Below are 18,371 nucleotides of genomic sequence, written 5' to 3'. Positions count from 1 at the left end.
TCACTGATCACCAATGTAAGGGACATTCTTCTCACTGATCACCAATGTAAGGGACATTCTTCTCACTGATCACCAATGTAAGGAACATTCTTCCCACTGATCACCAATGTAAGGAACATTCTTCCCACTGACCACCAATGTAAGGAACATTCTTCCCACTGACCACCAATGTAAGGAACATTCTTCTCACTGATCACCAATGTAAGGAACATTCTTCTCACTGATCACCAATGTAAGGAACATTCTTCCCACTGACCACCAATGTAAGGGACATTCTTCCCACTGATCACCAATGTAAGGAACATTCTTCTCACTGATCACCAATGTAAGGAACATTCTTCTCACTGATCACCAATGTAAGGAACATTCTTCCCACTGACCACCAATGTAAGGGACATTCTTCTCACTGATCACCAATGTAAGGAACATTCTTCTCACTGACCTCCAATGTAAGGAGCATTCTGCTCACTGATCACCAATGAAAGGAATATTGATCCTAATAACCACCAATATAAAAGGCGTTTTTCTCACAGACCACCACTGTAAGGAAGAGAGGGAATTCTTTCCATTGACCTCCAATGTATGGAACATTCTTCTCACTGATCACCAATGTAAGGAAAATTCTTCTCACTGACCACCAATGTAAGGAAAATTCTTCTCACTGACCTCCAATGTAAGGAGCATTCTTCTCACTGATCACCAATGTAAGGGACATTCTTCCCACTGACCTCCAATGTAAGGAACATTCTTCTCACTGATCACCAATGTAAGGAACATTCTTCTCACTGATCACCAATGTAAGGAACATTCTTCCCACTGACCACCAATGTAAGGGACATTCTTCTCACTGATCACCAATGTAAGGAACATTCTTCTCACTGATCACCAATGTAAGGGACATTCTTCTCACTGATCACCAATGTAAGGGACATTCTTCTCACTGATCACCAATGTAAGGAACATTCTTCCCACTGACCACCAATGTAAGGGACATTCTTCTCACTGATCACCAATGTAAGGAACATTCTTCTCACTGATCACCAATGTAAGGAACATTCTTCCCACTGACCACCAATGTAAGGAACATTCTTCCCACTGACCACCAATGTAAGGAACATTCTTCCCACTGACCACCAATGTAAGGGACATTCTTCTCACTGATCACCAATGTAAGGAACATTCTTCCCACTGACCACCAATGTAAGGGACATTCTTCTCACTGATCACCAATGTAAGGAACATTCTTCTCACTGATCACCAATGTAAGGAACATTCTTCTCACTGATCACCAATGTAAGGAACATTCTTCTCACTGATCACCAATGTAAGGAACATTGATCCTAATAACCACCAATATAAAAGGCGTTTTTCTCACGGACCACCACTGTAAGGAAGAGGGGGAATTCTTTCCATTGACTTCCAATGTATGGAACATTCTTCTCACTGATCACCAATGTAAGGAAAATTCTTCTCACTGACCACCAATGTAAGGAGCATTCTTCTCACTGATCACCAATGTAAGGGACATTCTTCCCAATTTTTCTTTATTAAAAGTCTTGCAATCAATAAGCATAAAATCACTATATATAATATACATAAATGAAAATAAATATAGCAAATCTGCTCTCAAACAAAAAATGACTTTACAGCAAAAACAAAACTCATCATGAACATGTCATTATTGGGGATAATCTCACTACAACTCACACCAATACACCAGACATCCAAACTGTGAGGTCAAGAAACAAACCCGCACCCATTATGCATGCAGCCCTTCTTCAAAAAGAAGATACTAACCAACAAAAGCTAAGGGAGTGAAAGAAACAGAAAAAGAAAAGGAGCACCTCACCCAGAGATGGGCAGTTCACCAAAGGCAGGTCTGATATTCCTCCACGCCTTTTTCCAGACTGCCCGAGGCTCCCTGCCCCTCTCAAGACCCCGAATTTTCCCAACCTCACCCAGAATATCGTGCACCACCACCTCAACAGAGAGGACTTTTTTCCGCAGGGTAATCTGGCACCGTGCATTCCATGTGAAGTAACGGACAACTATACTAACTAAAAACAGTGTATCCAAATCAAAATCCCAGCAAGTCGGGAATGCCCCGTACACCCACTCCGCATAACTCATGCGATAGAAAAAGGGGATGCCTAGAGCCCTCCCCACCCTTTTATACACCTCTATGTTAAAGGGACACTGCAGCAAAAAGTGGTCCATAGACTCCACTTTACCAACACACTCCGCTCTAGGACAATCCCGATCATCCACAGGGCGATGCTTCAAGTTCCCTCTGACATAGAGCCTTCCATGGAAAGCGAGCCAGGCTTGATCCCTAAATTTCAAGGGGATTCTTTCTAAATTGATTAAACGCAACCCTTCCCTCATTACAGAGCCTGGGCAATCCCTTAAGGCCAGTGACACACTGAAAGCAGAGCTCAAAATCCTCTTCTCCAGAAGCTTCCTGGGGAGGGACTTGATATCCTCCACTGTCACCTGCCACTGCCGAAGTATTTTCAGACACGGGGCAACATAAGCCGGGAGCTTGCCATGTCGGACTCTCAGACTTTTCACTGGCCCGCCATCTTCCCAGCATCGCAGAAAAGGCCTAAAACAAGACTGAAAAATGCCCACCCATCCCGGCGGGTTTTCTGCTAGCATGTTACCAAGATTGTACTTTAAAAAGAGCAGAGAAAAGAAAACTATTGGGTTGACCATTCCTAGGCCACCCTCCCGCCTAGACAGGTAAGTTACATTGCGTTTGATCAGGTTCAGCCTACTTCCCCATAACAGTTGGAAAAAACAGCTGTACACCCTTGCATAGAGAGATGCTGGCAAGATACAGACGAAGCTGACATACAAAAAGATTGGGACCAGGTACGTTTTGATCAAGTCAACCCTCTCTCTCAAGGAAAGCTTCCATTTCTTCCAGCTTGCTACTTTGGCATTGGCACACACCAACCTGCTTTCCCAATTTCAAAGACCATAGTCACCAGGACCAAATTTGATGCCCAACACTTTAATTTCCTGCTGGGGCTCTGGGAAGGCATCCGGAAGTTCGAAGCTTTCACCCTCCTCACCCATCCAGAAAACTTCACTCTTTTCATGGTTGACTTTAGAACCAGAAGCCTCCGTGTACTGCTCTATCATAGAGACCACCTCCTGCGCCTCCTCTGTCCCAGAGACAATAACAGACACATCATCGGCATAGGCCACGACCTTCAGAGGCGGCACACCAGCAATGCCCAAAGGCACCCCACACAAAGATCCACTCTCTAGCCTTCTTATGAAGGGGTCGATTGCGAATACATATAACAGGGGGCTCAGAGGACATCCCTGGCGCACACCAGAGCTAACCTCAAAAGGCCGTCCAACCCAACCATTAACCAGTGGGAAGCTCTCAGCCCCTCTATATAATGTCTTCAGCCAATCTATAAACCTCCCCTGCAGGCCGTATCTACCAAGTAGCAAATACAGGTACTCGTGATTGACTCTATCAAAAGCCTTCGCCTGATCCAATGCCAGCAAGTACTTTCTCCATCCAGCAGCCCTGCATCGTTCCAAAGCCTCCCGGACAGCTAAAACCGCTGAAAAGGTACTTCTACCTTGGACCGAGCAGTGCTGATGACTGGACAACAAATCGCCTGCTACTGACGACAAGCGCCAAAAAAGAATCTTCGCCAGGATCTTTCTATCAACATTAAGAAGACTGATGGGGCGCCAGTTCTCAATCATTGAGGGGTCTTTACCTTTTGACAGAAGAATCACAGCGGATTGCCTCATGGAGGGAGGGAGCGAACCCTCTTCTAGACAGCTGTTATAAACCTCTGCTAAAAAGGGAGCCAGAATGGACTTAAAACACTTGTAGAATTCAGCTGTCAACCCATCTGGCCCAGGCGATTTTTTGGTAGCCAGCTTCTCTATAGCATGAACTACCTCATCCACTGAAATTGGTTCTGTCAAATCCATCAAAGGCAATGTACCATTTCCCAATCCTGGAGTAGAATCCAGAAAGCTTTCCATCCTGTCCCGACAAAGGTCCTTTCTTCCCAGAAGGTCTGCATAATATGACCTGAAGATCTCCAGGATCCCTGATCTGGACTTCACCAGGGAACCCGTACTATCCCTCAGGCCTATGACCGTCTTAACTGCTATGCCTTGCTTACAGTTCTGGTAAGGATCAGGCGAGTGATATTTTCCATAATCCCTCTCCAGAACCAAGGAGGCATGCCGGTCGTATTGACACTTCCTAAGAAGAAACTTCACCTCAGAGATCTCCCCTGGATCTCCTCTATACGAGACAAGACGATCAAGCTTCCTCCGCAAATGCTGGTAGGCAATGTACATACCAAGCTGCTTCTTCTTACTTATGGCCTTGAAAAGTCCAATTGTCCTTTGTTTCACAAGCTCCCACCACTCTGACTTACTGCTGCAAAAGTCCAGAATAGAAACCTGTGCCTGAAAAAAATCCTCAAAGGATTGTCTTACCTCTACATCTTCCAGGAGAGCCGAATTCAGTTTCCAGGTACCCCTTCCCCTGGGTGGAGTGTCCGAGGCATTCAGAGTCACAGACAGCATACAGTGGTCAGAGAACTCCACCGCCCTCAACTCAGGAGCCGAGAAAGCAGAGTTCTCCTTTAAAAAAAAACCTATCTATCCTACTCTGACTATTCCCTCTCTGAAATGTGAATCCCGTGCTGCCAGGGCAGTGCTTAATATGCACATCTACCAGGCCTGCTTGTCTTACCATATCTCTAAGAAAAACGCTATCGTAACCCAGCCTGTCTATGGAGCCTCTCCTGTCTTCAGGCCTAATTATGGTGTTAAAATCACCTCCAAAGACAACCTGCTGGGACGTAAAAAGGAAGGGCTTGATCTCTGTGAGGAGGCATTTCCTGCCCCATTTTGACTGCGGTCCATAGATATTGATCAGGCGCAGGTCCTGCCCCCTAACAGAGACGTCCAAGACCATGCATCTCCCCATTTCTACCTCAATTACCCGCCGGCATGTTACCATATCGGTTTTAAAAAGGACCGCAACTCCGCTGCAGGGCTCAGCCGCAAGAGACCAAAAGGAGGGACCGCATCTCCACTCCCTTTTTGCTAGATGGACATCGGCCAAAGTATTGAGCCAGGTCTCTTGCAAAAATAAAATCTCGGCATCAAACTCGCTAAGCAAAAATAAGGCAATATCACGAGCTCTTGCAGATTTAATGCTGGCGACATTAATGGTCGCCACCTTTATCGGAGTGGGAACTGCCATCAGGATGATTGGGGTAGTCGTTTCTTAACCTTTGCCACACTCTCATCACCAGAAACAGCTCTCTTCAGACTACGTGACTCCCCCTCATCCATGGATGATAAAGAGAAAGATATATCAGACATATCATCACCTGACAAAACTGAAAAGGTATTACCAAGAGAAACCCCTCCTGGGTCCGACCCTGAGGAAGAAATGACCACTTTACTTGTCTTCCTCTTCTTCTTCTTTTTCTTCCTCCTAAACTTCTCCCACCCCTCATCATCCGAATCCCCCTCAACAGAGGGTGAGACATAGGATATGGACACCCTTCTATCAGCCCCACCCCCATCCTGCACCCCCACATTCCCCTGACCACGTTTGTGCCGCTGAGGGACAGGGACTGGAGGCCGAGTGGGAAGATCCGCCAAACCTGCCCCCCCAGCAGCTTCTGCCAGTCTGGAGGATCTACGTACAGTAGGATTAGGGACCACCACATGGGGGACAGACTCAGGGACCACATTACTAGGTGAAACAGAATCCGAAACAACAGATGTAACAGACACAGGAGGGACAGACTCAGGGACCACATTACTAGGGGAAACAGAATCCGAAACAACAGATGTAACAGAAACAGGAGGGACAGACTCAGGGACCACATTACTAGGGGAAACAGAATCTGGAACAGATATAACAGAAACAGGAGGGGCAATAACAGTTTTAGCGGCCTCATCCTCCTTATCAAGTCTCTGCAACTCAGCCTCCAATCCTGGCAAGTTATGTAATGCCTCCGGGCACTGACTATAAGGATGACCCAGCTTTTGGCACAAATTGCACCGAATTTCAGTACAATCCTTAGCCAAATGGTCCAGATCCTGGCACAGTGAGCATTTCTTACGGGTACAGGTAGATGCAAAATGGCCTTTGTCTCCACATTTATTACAGACTTTAGGCTGACCCTGGTAAAAAATAGTCAGCCTATCTCTCCCCAGAAAAGCTGAACAGGGAAGGTGTTGAACTACATTTCCAAGCACCCCCAATTTTAGTGAGACTGTCCAGGCCCCTGTCCATATCCCATGCTCATCAAGGACCTTCCGCAGTGGAGCGAGGACCTCACCATATCGGCGTAGCCATACTATCAAATCAGCCTCTGGTATGGATTCGTTACGCACCAGGATCGTCACCGACTTTATCAGAGGCTGCCTGGAAATCACCTTTGGCACCAAACCACTCCACTGCGGAAGGCCCTTGCACCTCCTATATCGCTCCCAAAATAAATCCAAACCCTCAGGTTTTACAAAGGACAAATCAAATTCATAACTCCCCACTGGGCAAATCAAAGCAAAGATATCTGATGCTTTAAACCCCATTTCCAGAACCAACTCAGCCACCCTCCCCCTTACTGGTGGGGTCCCCTCCCCCTCCCACTTCAATTGAACCACATTCCTCCTCCTGTACCCACCAACCATCCCACCACCAAGCCCCCCCAAATTGTGACCACTAAAATTCCCTCCACCCTCTTTGGTGCGACTCCCCAGAACGGACGCATAACTGCCCACATTTCTCCCAGCAGAAGAAGCATTTGTGTGCTTTGAACCGTCTGTCACATTTCTGGCAGATATCGATTGTACAGATTTGGTCTGCACAATCGCTGAGTCTTTCCTCTGCTGAGCAGGGAGAGCAATGTCATTTTTATTTTTCCCAGCAGTATTAACCCCTTCACCACCACCCACATTCATAGTTTTATCATTACTGTCATTCTTAATACTTGCTGGTATATTCACAGTTCCTGCAGTCTTCCCAACAGTGTCAGTTCCCACTGCTGTGCTGGTGGAATCTTCAGCTGGCCTGTTCTCCTCCATCAGGACAGGACTTTCAGCAGGCTGGTCTGACACCTCCATGGCTTCCACTGCACATGGTGCAATGTGCTGATCCCCTCCCCCATCACCATCAATCAGCTCTGCTGGAACACAGAGAGGCTCAGGTGAGGCAATCTCTTTGCTGGTGTCAGCCTTACTGTGTGAAACACATGCAGCAAACTTGATAGAGGAACTACTGGTCTCAGCAAATGCAGGAGTAGAAACATCCATGTTCAGGGTGTTTGGTGCAGGTCCATCTTCATTCCCTGGTTTATCTTTCCTCTCATCCTCAGGGATTTCTGATGGATCACCAGAAATGGCAAACTTGTCTGCTCTCAGGGGTGACTCCATCCGCCGGATGAAGGTCAGGGTGCCATGCTCACTCTCAACCCCCTGGCTGGTTGCCGCTGGCGATTCCAAGGCCTTACATGGGGGGAGAGGTGCAGAGGCAGATGGACCTGGGTCATCCATAACCTGAGGCTGCTGATCCATGCGACTTACTGACGACTGGCTGGCAAATCTCTTCTCATTCTCAAATTTTTCTTTAAAAGCTCCACTTCTGGCTTTTAATTTTTCCAACAATAAAGTTTGCTGCTTTACTTTTTCCTCATATTCCTGTAACTCAGGCTTCATGGCTGTGCGATTTCTACTCCAGGCCTGGAAGTATTTGGCTTTGAAGTTCTTATGGTTAGTTTTCAAAACTTGAAGTTTCTCTTCAGCCCTTCCAATTTCCCTAAAGCGATCAACAATCTTCTGTCTGAAGATACTCGCATCCATACCAGGGCCTGGACCCACAGTCAGATCCTCCACCTCCTCCTCACTAGGCCCCATGTCATCAGGGGGATCCCTCCCTGGGCCTCCCCCAGGATCAGGCATTGTTCCTGGGCCAAGCTAACAGGCAAGGCCCAGGCTTGAAAAAAAGGCTGGTTCTCAGAGAGCTCCTTGGGTGTGTCCTCCTTCTCCTTCCCACTGACCATCAATGAAAGGAACATTCTTCTCACTGATCACCAATGTAAGGAACATTCTTCCCACTGATCACCAATGAAAGGAATATTGATCCTAATAACCACCAATATAAAAGGCGTTTTTCTCACGGACCACCACTGTAAGGAAGAGGGGGAATTCTTTCCATTGACCTCCAATGTAAGGAAAATTCTTCTCACTGACCACCAATGTAAGGAAAATTCTTCTCACTGACCACCAATGTAAGGAACATTCTTCCCACTGATCACCAATGTAAGGAACATTCTTCCCACTGATCACCAATGTAAGGAACATTCTTCTCACTGATCACCAATGTAAGGGACATTCTTCCCACTGACCTCCAATGTAAGGAACATTCTTCTCACTGATCAGCAATGTAAGGGACATTCTTCTCACTGATCACCAATGTAAGGAGCATTCTTCTCACTGATCACCAATGTAAGGAACATTCTTCTCACTGATCACCAATGTAAGGAACATTCTTCTCACTGATCACCAATGTAAGGAACATTCTTCCCACTGATCACCAATGTAAGGAACATTCTTCCCACTGATCACCAATGTAAGGATCATTCTTCCCACTGATCACCAATGTAAGGAACATTCTTCCCACTGATCACCAATGTAAGGAACATTCTTCTCACTGATCACCAATGTAAGGAACATTCTTCCCACTGATCACCAATGTAAGGAACATTCTTCTCACTGATCACCAATGTAAGGAACATTCTTCTCACTGATCACCAATGTAAGGAACATTCTTCCCACTGATCACCAATGTAAGGAGCATTCTTCTCACTGATCACCAATGTAAGGAGCATTCTTCTCACTGACCTCCAATGTAAGGAACATTCTTCTCACTGATCACCAATGTAAGGGACATTCTTCTCACTGATCACCAATGTAAGGAACATTCTTCTCACTGATCACCAATGTAAGGAACATTCTTCTCACTGATCACCAATGTAAGGAACATTCTTCTCACTGATCACCAATGTAAGGAACATTCTTCTCACTGATCACCAATGTAAGGGACATTCTTCTCACTGATCACCAATGTAAGGAACATTCTTCTCACTGATCACCAATGTAAGGGACATTCTTCTCACTGATCACCAATGTAAGGAACATTCTTCTCACTGATCACCAATGTAAGGAACATTCTTCTCACTGATCACCAATGTAAGGGACATTCTTCTCACTGATCACCAATGTAAGGAGCATTCTTCTCACTGACCTCCAATGTAAGGAACATTCTTCCCACTGATCACCAATGTAAGGGGCATTCTTCTCACTGATCACCAATGAAAGGAATATTGATCCTAATAACCACCAATATAAAAGGCGTTTTTCTCACGGACCACCAATGATTTGCTTTAGGCATGGGTTCCCTGAGGCCTGAAAACTATTTTAAGGGTTCCTATGGTTTAAAGGTTGAGAAAGGTTGGTGTAGACTTTAATTCAACTTATGTTTTCAGGTTTAGGGAAGCCATCGAGGAAGTCTGTTTTTTTTTAAAATGTGGTTTTACAATGTACGTCCATTAAGATGCATGGGGTCCAATAAAAAGAAAAAAAAAAAGCTGCCATAGCCAAAAATAAAGAATGCAAAAATCAATATGCCCAACACTAAGATCTCCAGGTAAAACACAATATTCACTGACCCCTTACCATGGAAGGTCTATGACATCCTCATGCCTGAACCTAGCTGAGGCATTTCATTGGCTTTTCAATTGTGTGATCACATGATCAGGAGACCATCCTACTGGCTCCCGATCTTCACCCTATGACCCAGGGCTGTTGATGACAACTATGTCACAGTGCTGGGGCACATGAGCAATTTGTGTATGTATGTATCTATCTATATATATCTCTATAGATATCTATATATATCTATAGATATATATAGATATCTATAGATATCTATATATAGTATAAATGGCAGCAGAGAATACAATCCACCTTTGTACTACCACAAGTATGAAGGAGTGCCAAGTAACAGACGATCCTCTCATCATCAAGTGAAAGGATCCTCTGTTTTCGGTCGCTCTTTCATACTTACTCAAGTTACTTATGAGCATACGGCGGGGCAGGAAGGGGTTAACATTTGCGCGATATTTGTCAGCTACTATTCCTGTACCTGCCGTAACTTTTGCTTGCATGGTCTAACATGAAAAGTACTGTCTGTATAATTCTCAACCTGCAGCTGGAAGCCCTTCTGCATGCAATCTTGTAGACGAAGGCCTAAGCCCGGGTTCACACGGAGCTGTGGGAATGAAGGCGTGCGAGATCAGCTGAAGTCGCACGATTTCACTCCCGCATGTCAGTCCTGATTTCCGCCGCGATTTCAGAGACATCTGTGTGGATTTCTGCACAGATGTCAATGTAAATGGCAGCCCGAAATCGCAAAAAAGTAGTACAGAAACATCTTTTTGAAATCGGTGCAGTGCTGCAAATGCAGCGTCGCACTGATTAGGACGGTGACATTGCCGCCGATTTGACGTGTCAAGTCGCACCAGTGTGAACCAGGGCTCAATGTACACTATATTACCAAAAGTATTGGGACACCAGCCTTTACACACACATGAACTTTGCCTCCCAGTCTTAGTCCGTAGGGTTTCAATATTGAGTTGGCTCCGCCCTTTGCAGCTATAACAGCTTAAACTCTTCTGGGAAAGCCGTCCACAAGGTTTAGGAGTGTGTCTATGGGAATGTTTGACCATTCTTCCAGAAGAACATTTGTGAGGTCAGGCACTGATGTTGGACGAGAAGGCCTGGCTCGCAGTCTCCGCATTAATTCATCCCAAAGGTGTTCTATCTGGTTGAGGTCAGGACTCTGTGCAGGCCAGTCAAGTTCCTCCACCCCAAACTTGCTCATCCATGTCTTTATGGACCTTGCTTTGTGCACTGGTCCAAATCATTTGGTGGAGGGGGGGATTATGGTTTGGGGGTTGTTTTTCAGGGGTTGGGATTGGCCCCTTAGTTCTAGTGAAGGGAACTCTTAAGGCGTCGGCATACCAAGACATTTTGGACAATTTCATGCTCCCAACTTTGTGGGAGCAGTTTGGGGATGTCCCCTTCCTGTTCCAGCATGACTGCGCACCAGTGCACAAAGCAAGGTCCATAAAGACATGGATGAGCGAGTTTGGTGTGGAGGAACTTGACTGGCCTGCACACCTGACCTGAACCAGACAGAACACCTTTGGGATGAATTAGAGCGAAGACTGCGAGCCAGGCCTTCTCATCCAACATCAGTGCCTGACCTCACAAATGCCCTTCTGGAAGAATGGTCAAACATCCCCATAGACACACTCCTAAACCTTGTGGACGGCCTTCCCAGAAGAGTTGAAGCTTTTATAGTTGCAAAGGGCGGAGCCAACTCAATATTGAACCCTACGGACTAAGACCAGGATGTCAATAAAGTTCATGTGTGTGTAAAGACAGGTGTCTCAATACTTTTGACACTATAGTGTAGCTTGTACCAGAGAGGTGTCCCAAGTGGAAGATTCCCCCTACATGTTCTAGTCATTTCCTGTTGCGGTGACCGGGGTCACCAGACAAACAGGGTTTGTAAACCTCCCCATGCAGGTACAAACAGCACAATAAAAAACTGAGAGGGGTTTAAACATCTCCGTACTCTGTAAACAGAAAATGTTTTTTTCCGATGCCATTTCAGGTTTTATAAGACCGTTTTCTTCTGTCCCCCTTACCAGGCCTGTCATTGCCATCATTAACCAATATAGTGGTGCCATACATCCTGCCAGTTCTCAAGGCCTTGGAAGGAGAAGATGACTGGGGTGGCCCAGTGGAGGAGAGCTGCGGGCGGCTCCTGCGGGTACTGCAAGCAGCGCGGGCATACGCCGCTAATGAGAAGATTTACCAAAATAATGCGGAGAACAAACTAGCAGGTGAGAATATGATAAGCTGATTGGTAGATGACAAAGAGAAGGACGGCGTTTCAGAATTAGTGGTGTCACAGGGACACTCTAAAGCAAATGTGTCAAAAGACAAGACCCACGGGCCGAATCCGGTCCGCCAGGCCATTTCATGTGACCCTCGCACCTCTCCTGCAGCAGCCGCACCCCCTGCATCTCCGCCCCCCCCCCCCCCACCTTGTCTTGAGAGAACAGAACTCCTCCACCAGTATTTGCGCTTCTCCGTGCAGTCGCAGAGAGGCTCGTCTCTGCTCCCCCCACCCTATCTCAGCAGAAGACAGGAGGACAGAACTCCTCCTTCAGATCCCGCACCTCTCTATGCAATCACAGCATCCGCTGGTCTCTGCCCCTCCTGGTCTCAGCATTCTACAGACTCCAGACAACTGACTTCAGCCCTCCTCTGGTCCTCCTCCAGACCCTGCACTTTCTGCTTCCCAGTTCCGCCCTAGCTTCTTCCCGGCAGCAGCACATGCCATATGAAGAATGGTGGGGGGACCCTTGTCTTCTTATGGTGGGGGGGGGCTCTTGACATCAAATCAAAGGGGTGTGGGGGACTGTAGCAAAAGAAAACAGTACAGTAATACCTTTGATTGCGAGCATAATTTGTTCCAGAAGCATGCTTGTAATCCAAAATGCTCGTATATCAAAGCAAGTTTCGCCATAAGAAATAATGGAAACTCAGAGGATTCGTTTCACAACCACTGCTGGTGCATGCAGTACTGTATGTGGCCAGAGGTGCGGGGGCGCTGGTGCATGCAGTACTGTATGTGGCCAGAGGTGCGGGGGCGCTGGTGTATGCAGTACTGTATGTGGCCAGAGGTGCGGGGGCGCTGGTGCATGCAGTACTGTATGTGGCAAGAGGCGTGGGGGCGCTGATGTATACAGTACTGTATGTGGCAAGAGGCGTGGGGGCGCTGATGTATACAGTACTGTATGTGGCCAGAGGTGCGGGGGCGCTGGTGTATGCAGTACTGTATGTGGCTAGAGGTGCGGGGGCGCTGATGTATACAGTACTGTATGTGGCCAGAGGTGAGGGGGCGCTGGTGTATGCAGTACTGTATGTGGCCAGAGGTGCGGGGGCGTTGGTGTATGCAGTACTGTATGTGACCAGAGGTGCGGGGGCGCTGGTGTATGCAGTACTGTATGTGGCCAGAGGTGCGGGGGCGCTGATGTATGCAGTACTATATGTGGCCAGAGGTGCGGGGACGCTGGTGTATGCAGTACTGTATGTGGCCAGAGGTGCGGGGACGCTGGTGTATGCAGTACTGTATGTGGCCAGAGGTGCGGGGGCGCTGGTGTATGCAGTACTGTATGTGGCCAGAGGTGCAGGGGCACTGGTGATGCTCGGAGACACTCGGGAACTGTTAACACTTTCGGGTGCTCCGCAGCACTCAGAGACACTCCCGCCCCACCCAGCTGGGAGTGTCTCCGAGTTCTCCAGGAAGCGCTGGGAACCACCAGCGGCCCCGGACCTCTGGCTACATATGGTAATATATACACCAACGGCTTGAGTCCTGCTCTTCTTGGGAGACAGCGCTCACAAATCAAGTCAGGATTTTTTAAAAATATAGCTCGTCTTGCCAAATACTCCTATACCGCGTTACTCGCAAACCGAGGTATCACTGTACTAACAATTGTTTGCATTGTTTCTACACATTGGGTCTGTCCATCTCTAAACAACCCTGGGATCTCTGAATTGCATGCTGCACATGACATCCAGCTTCCATTGGAACCAACACATCTCACCTCTCACTACCAATTATAATAAAGGTGCCCATCAGAGTAATGAGCCAATGGTGTGGTGAGAGGGGCAGGTCAGAGCGAGCAACCACAAAAGCTGGTCAGTGATCGCAGATTGGAGTACCCTGCAATTTTTTGGAATCATTAAATCAACTAGAGATGAGCAGACCTGAGAATCACACACCTGGAGGCACTGTATCTAGAGTAGAACACACCTGGAGGCACTGTATCTAGAGTAGAACACACCTGGAGGCACTGTATCTAGAGTAGAACACACCTGGAGGCACTGTATCTAAAGTAGAACACACCTGGAGGCACTGTATCTAGAGTAGAACACACCTGTGGCACTGTATCTAGAGGAGAACACACCTGGAGGCCCTGTATCTAGAGTAGAACACACATGGAGGCACTGTATCTAGAGTAGAACACACCTGGAGGCACTGTATCTAGAGTACAACACACCTGCAGGCACTGTATCTAGAGTAGAACACACCTGTGGCACTGTATCTAGAGTAGAACACACCTGGAGACACTGTATCTAAAGTAGAACACACCTGGAGGCCCTGTATCTAGATTAAAACACACCTGGAGGCACTGTATCTAGAGTAGAACACACCTGGAAGCACTGTATCTAGAGTAGAACACACCTGGAGGCCCTGTATCTAGAGTAGAACACACCTGGAGGCACTGTATTTAGAGTAGAACACACCTGGAGGTACTGTATCTAGAGTAGAACACACCTGGAGGCACTGTATCTAGAGTAGAACACACCTGGAAGCACTGTATCTAGAGTAGAACACACCTGGAGGCACTGTATCTAGAGTAGGACACACCTGGAGGCACTGTATCTAGAGTAGAACCCACCTGGAGGCACTGTATCTAGAGTAGAACCCACCTGGAGGCACTGTATCTAGAGTAGAACCCACCTGGAGGCACTGTATCTAGAGTAGAACCCACCTGGAGGCACTGTATCTAGAGTAGAACCCACCTGGAGGCACTGTATCTAGAGTAGAACACAACTGGAGGCACTGTATCTAGAGTAGAAGACACCGGGAAGCACTGTATCTAGAGTAGAAGACACCTGGAGGCACTGTATCTAGAGTAGAACTCATCTGGAAGCACTGTATTTAGAGTAGAACACACCGGAAAGCACTGTATCTAGAGTAGAACACAACTGGAGGCACTGTATCTAGAGTAGAGGACACCTGGAGGCACTGTATCTAGAGTAGAGGACACCTGGAGGCACTGTATCTAGAGTAGAAGACACCTGGAGGCACTGTATCTAGAGTAGAAGACACCTGGAGGCACTGTATCTAGAGTAGAAGACACCTGGAGGCACTGTATCTAGAGTAGAACACACCTGGAAGCACTGTATTTAGAGTAGAACACACCTGAAGGCACTGTATCTAGAGTAGAACACACCTGGAGGCCCTGTATCTAGAGTAGAAGACACCTGGAAGCACTGTATCTAGAGTAGAACCCACCTGGAAGCACTGTATCTAGAGTAGAACCCACCTGGAAGCACTGTATCTAGAGTAGAACCCACCTGGAAGCACTGTATCTAGAGTAGAACCCACCTGGAAGCACTGTATCTAGAGTAGAAGACACCTGGAAGCACTGTATCTAGAGTAGAAGACACCTGGAGGCACTGTATCTAGAGTAGAAGACACCTGGAGGCACTGTATCTAGAGTAGAAGACACCTGGAGGCACTGTATCTAGAGTAGAAGACACCTGGAGGCCCTGTATCTAGAGTAGAAGACACCTGGAGGCACTGTATCTAGAGTAGAAGACACCTGGAGGCACTGTATCTAGAGTAGAAGACACCTGGAGGCACTGTATCTAGAGTAGAAGACACCTGGAGGCCCTGTATCTAGAGTAGAAGACACCTGGAGGCACTGTATCTAGAGTAGAAGACACCTGGAGGCACTGTATCTAGAGTAGAAGACACCTGGAGGCACTGTATCTAGAATAGAACACAACTGGAGGCAATTGCAACACAAGGAACGTATGAACGTTTTTTGGTCACGTATTTGCTTTAAAGAATGGAGCAGCTGAACAACTATGCAGTAACAAAGAGTAAAGACAGAACAGTTAACGGTACACTCCATACTGAGAAATGTTCTTTTCTATATATACAGTACAAGCAACACAAGCTGGTTGCTCAGAGCTTTTGTTTGGCATGGAGTACATGGGGGGGTTCCCCATTGTGTAGACTCCTCCGGTCTCCAGTATCTGCTGTCCTGGAAACAACAAATCCCGAACCAGAGATCTGGCCATTAGTGTGTCTCTGGAGGCCAATTGTGCACACCCCTGATGGTTCAAACAGAAAAAAATAAATTCAAGTGTTCCATCACTATAGTGGTCTATAAAAGGTATTCATTCATTCAAAGGTATCTCAGTCCTTCAAAGTCCAACCTCCGATTAGAGTGTGCAAGGGAAAGAAAGTCAGCTAAGTTTTTACTGCTGTATGTGTCCCAGAGGGAGTTATTTCACAGGAAGTAAGAGCGAAAAATTAAAAAAATTCTACAACAGGGGTGTTCAACTTCAGTCCTCAAGGGTTAGAATTAGGGTTGCCACCTGTCCGGGTAAAGTTCGGGTTTTGAATCATGTGTCTGGGTTTCAGACCGACTGAAACCCGGACACATTATTCAGACTGGACTATGGCTTCCCAGCAGCGTTGCTGGCTGCAGTTTTCTAACCTGAGAGTGTCTGTTAGACTCTCTTTTACACTGCCCAAAGCCAACACTAACAATCCCCTCCCGCCCCCCACACACACACACACACACACACACACACAGACGGGAGAGGAGAGAGGACTCAACCTGCTCCTCTTCCTCCCGCCTTTTCCCCCTATTTGAAGTCCAGCAGCCGCAGATACATCTGGAAGAGAGGTGCTGACTGCCAAGGGTATGAGTGAGCTCACCATCCATCCCTGTCTGTGATTGTCTTCCCCACTCCCCCCCTTCTCTCCCCTGCCTCTGAGTGAGTACACTAAGGTAAATCAGGGTTCTCAGAGCACCCCTTACATCAGAGTTCCCCTTTATACCCGAGGCCGCAGTGTCCCCCCTTACATCAGAGTCCTCTCCGTACATCAGAGTTCTCAGTGTTCCCCTTTAAATCAGGGATCCCAGAGCATCCCTTATGTCAGAGTCCCCAGAGTTCTCCCTTACATCAGAGTCTGCAGTGTAAGGGAACTCTGTGAGTTCAGATGTAAAAGGGGAACTCTGTGGACTCTGATGTAAGTGGGGACTCCTGTGATAAACTTCATATAATTAGAAATGTTATTTAATTGCAAAATATATGTATAGTTTATAATATAAAAAAAAAAAATTTGCTGTGCTCCGCTAAAATGTTCGCGTTTGACTTGAAGCAAAGGTGGCAGCCCTAGTCAGGATCCACATACATAGTGTTTCTCTAATAGACAACAGTACATTTAGGAAGGTGCCTTTTACAAAGGGGGAGATTTACTAAAACTGTAGAGTGCAAACTCTGGTGCAGCTGTGCATTGCAGCCGATCAGCTTCCAGGTTTTTTCTTCAAAGCTTAATATAAAAAGCTTGAGTTGAGCTGGCCATACATCATTATATGATTTTCTTATTCCATTTCCTTTAGATTTACTGTCAAATATGTAGTATAAGGGCCTGCCTGATTGCATACAAATTGAAAGTGTTTAGGTTTGACCTCACATTATATGGTTTTGGTAAATAAAATAATAAATTATACAAGAATTGCATAATGTATGGTCAGTCTTGGAAGCCGATTGGCTACCATGCACAGCTGCACCAGACTTTGCACTCTCCAGTTTTAGTAAATCACCCCCAAAGAGTCTGTAAATGGATTTTTCTTATATGAAAATTCTGGCCTGTATGTGGCCCTCAAGGACTGGAGTTGGACACTCCTGACCTACAATGTAAGGGCAAATCCCACCTTTGATGCTTGTCACCTGAGTAGACCTTCCCAAGGGGACGGGCAACAATAAAATCCTGAGAGTAGCCCCAACCCTGAACCATATCCAGAACTAAAAGATTTGGCTGGTATAACCCTGTGATGGACCGCTTGGCGTCCCGCTTGGGTGCTTCTGCCAAACAGTGCCTCCTGCCCTCCAAACCCTTCCAGCAGACCAAGAGCTAACACCAGCCCTTTTACGACAAGCATCGTACACGGACAAGATGTTGAGGTAAAACCAAAGGAATGACTCTTTATTGAACAGAAATAGGTTATTATACACTTCAAAAGTAGGGCAGTCACCACATGAATAATAAAACCAAATATTACCCAAAACATCAGACAATGGTTAGATAACCAAGTTGACACAAGACTAATCCTATTATGTAGGAACCTCCGAGAGGATTAGCCAACAGACAGAAACAATAGGTGACTCAATTAACTCAATGAACAATGGGAATGCACACCTAGGAGGCACACACTTAACAATAAACACACAACACCTTAGAGTAATTTTAAAGTCAGAAGGTTTTTTTTTATCTTAATGCATTCTATGTATTAAGATAAAAAGCCTTCTGTGTGCAGCAGCCCACCTCAGCCACCTTAATACTTACTTGAGCCCCATCTTAATCCAGTGATGTTGTAGGATTGTCTCGGTTACCCGGGACTCCCTTC

At 46.6% G+C, this 18,371-nt stretch overlaps 1 protein-coding gene and 1 long non-coding RNA gene across 2 annotated transcripts in view; one reads left to right on the top strand and one right to left on the bottom strand.

The window, feature by feature from the left end:
• The window catches only part of LOC141113873 (uncharacterized), a 235,118-nt gene that overhangs the window by 207,903 nt on the left and 8,844 nt on the right, over positions 1-18,371 (bottom strand). The gene's annotated exons all lie outside the window — the stretch shown is intronic.
• Positions 1-18,371, top strand: part of LOC141113871 (breast cancer anti-estrogen resistance protein 3 homolog) — a 47,246-nt gene that overhangs the window by 26,931 nt on the left and 1,944 nt on the right. The window contains exon 9 of the mRNA XM_073607205.1: positions 11,790-11,984. Coding sequence (XP_073463306.1) covers positions 11,790-11,984 — 195 coding nt within the window. The remainder of the gene's footprint in view (positions 1-11,789; positions 11,985-18,371) is intronic.

The sequence above is a fragment of the Aquarana catesbeiana genome, linkage group LG12 (genome assembly GCF_042186555.1).
Source record: "Aquarana catesbeiana isolate 2022-GZ linkage group LG12, ASM4218655v1, whole genome shotgun sequence".
NCBI classification, from domain to species: domain Eukaryota; kingdom Metazoa; phylum Chordata; class Amphibia; order Anura; family Ranidae; genus Aquarana; species Aquarana catesbeiana.
The sequence above is the reverse complement of the archived record's forward strand: the minus strand, read 5'-3'. Positions and strand labels throughout refer to the sequence as shown.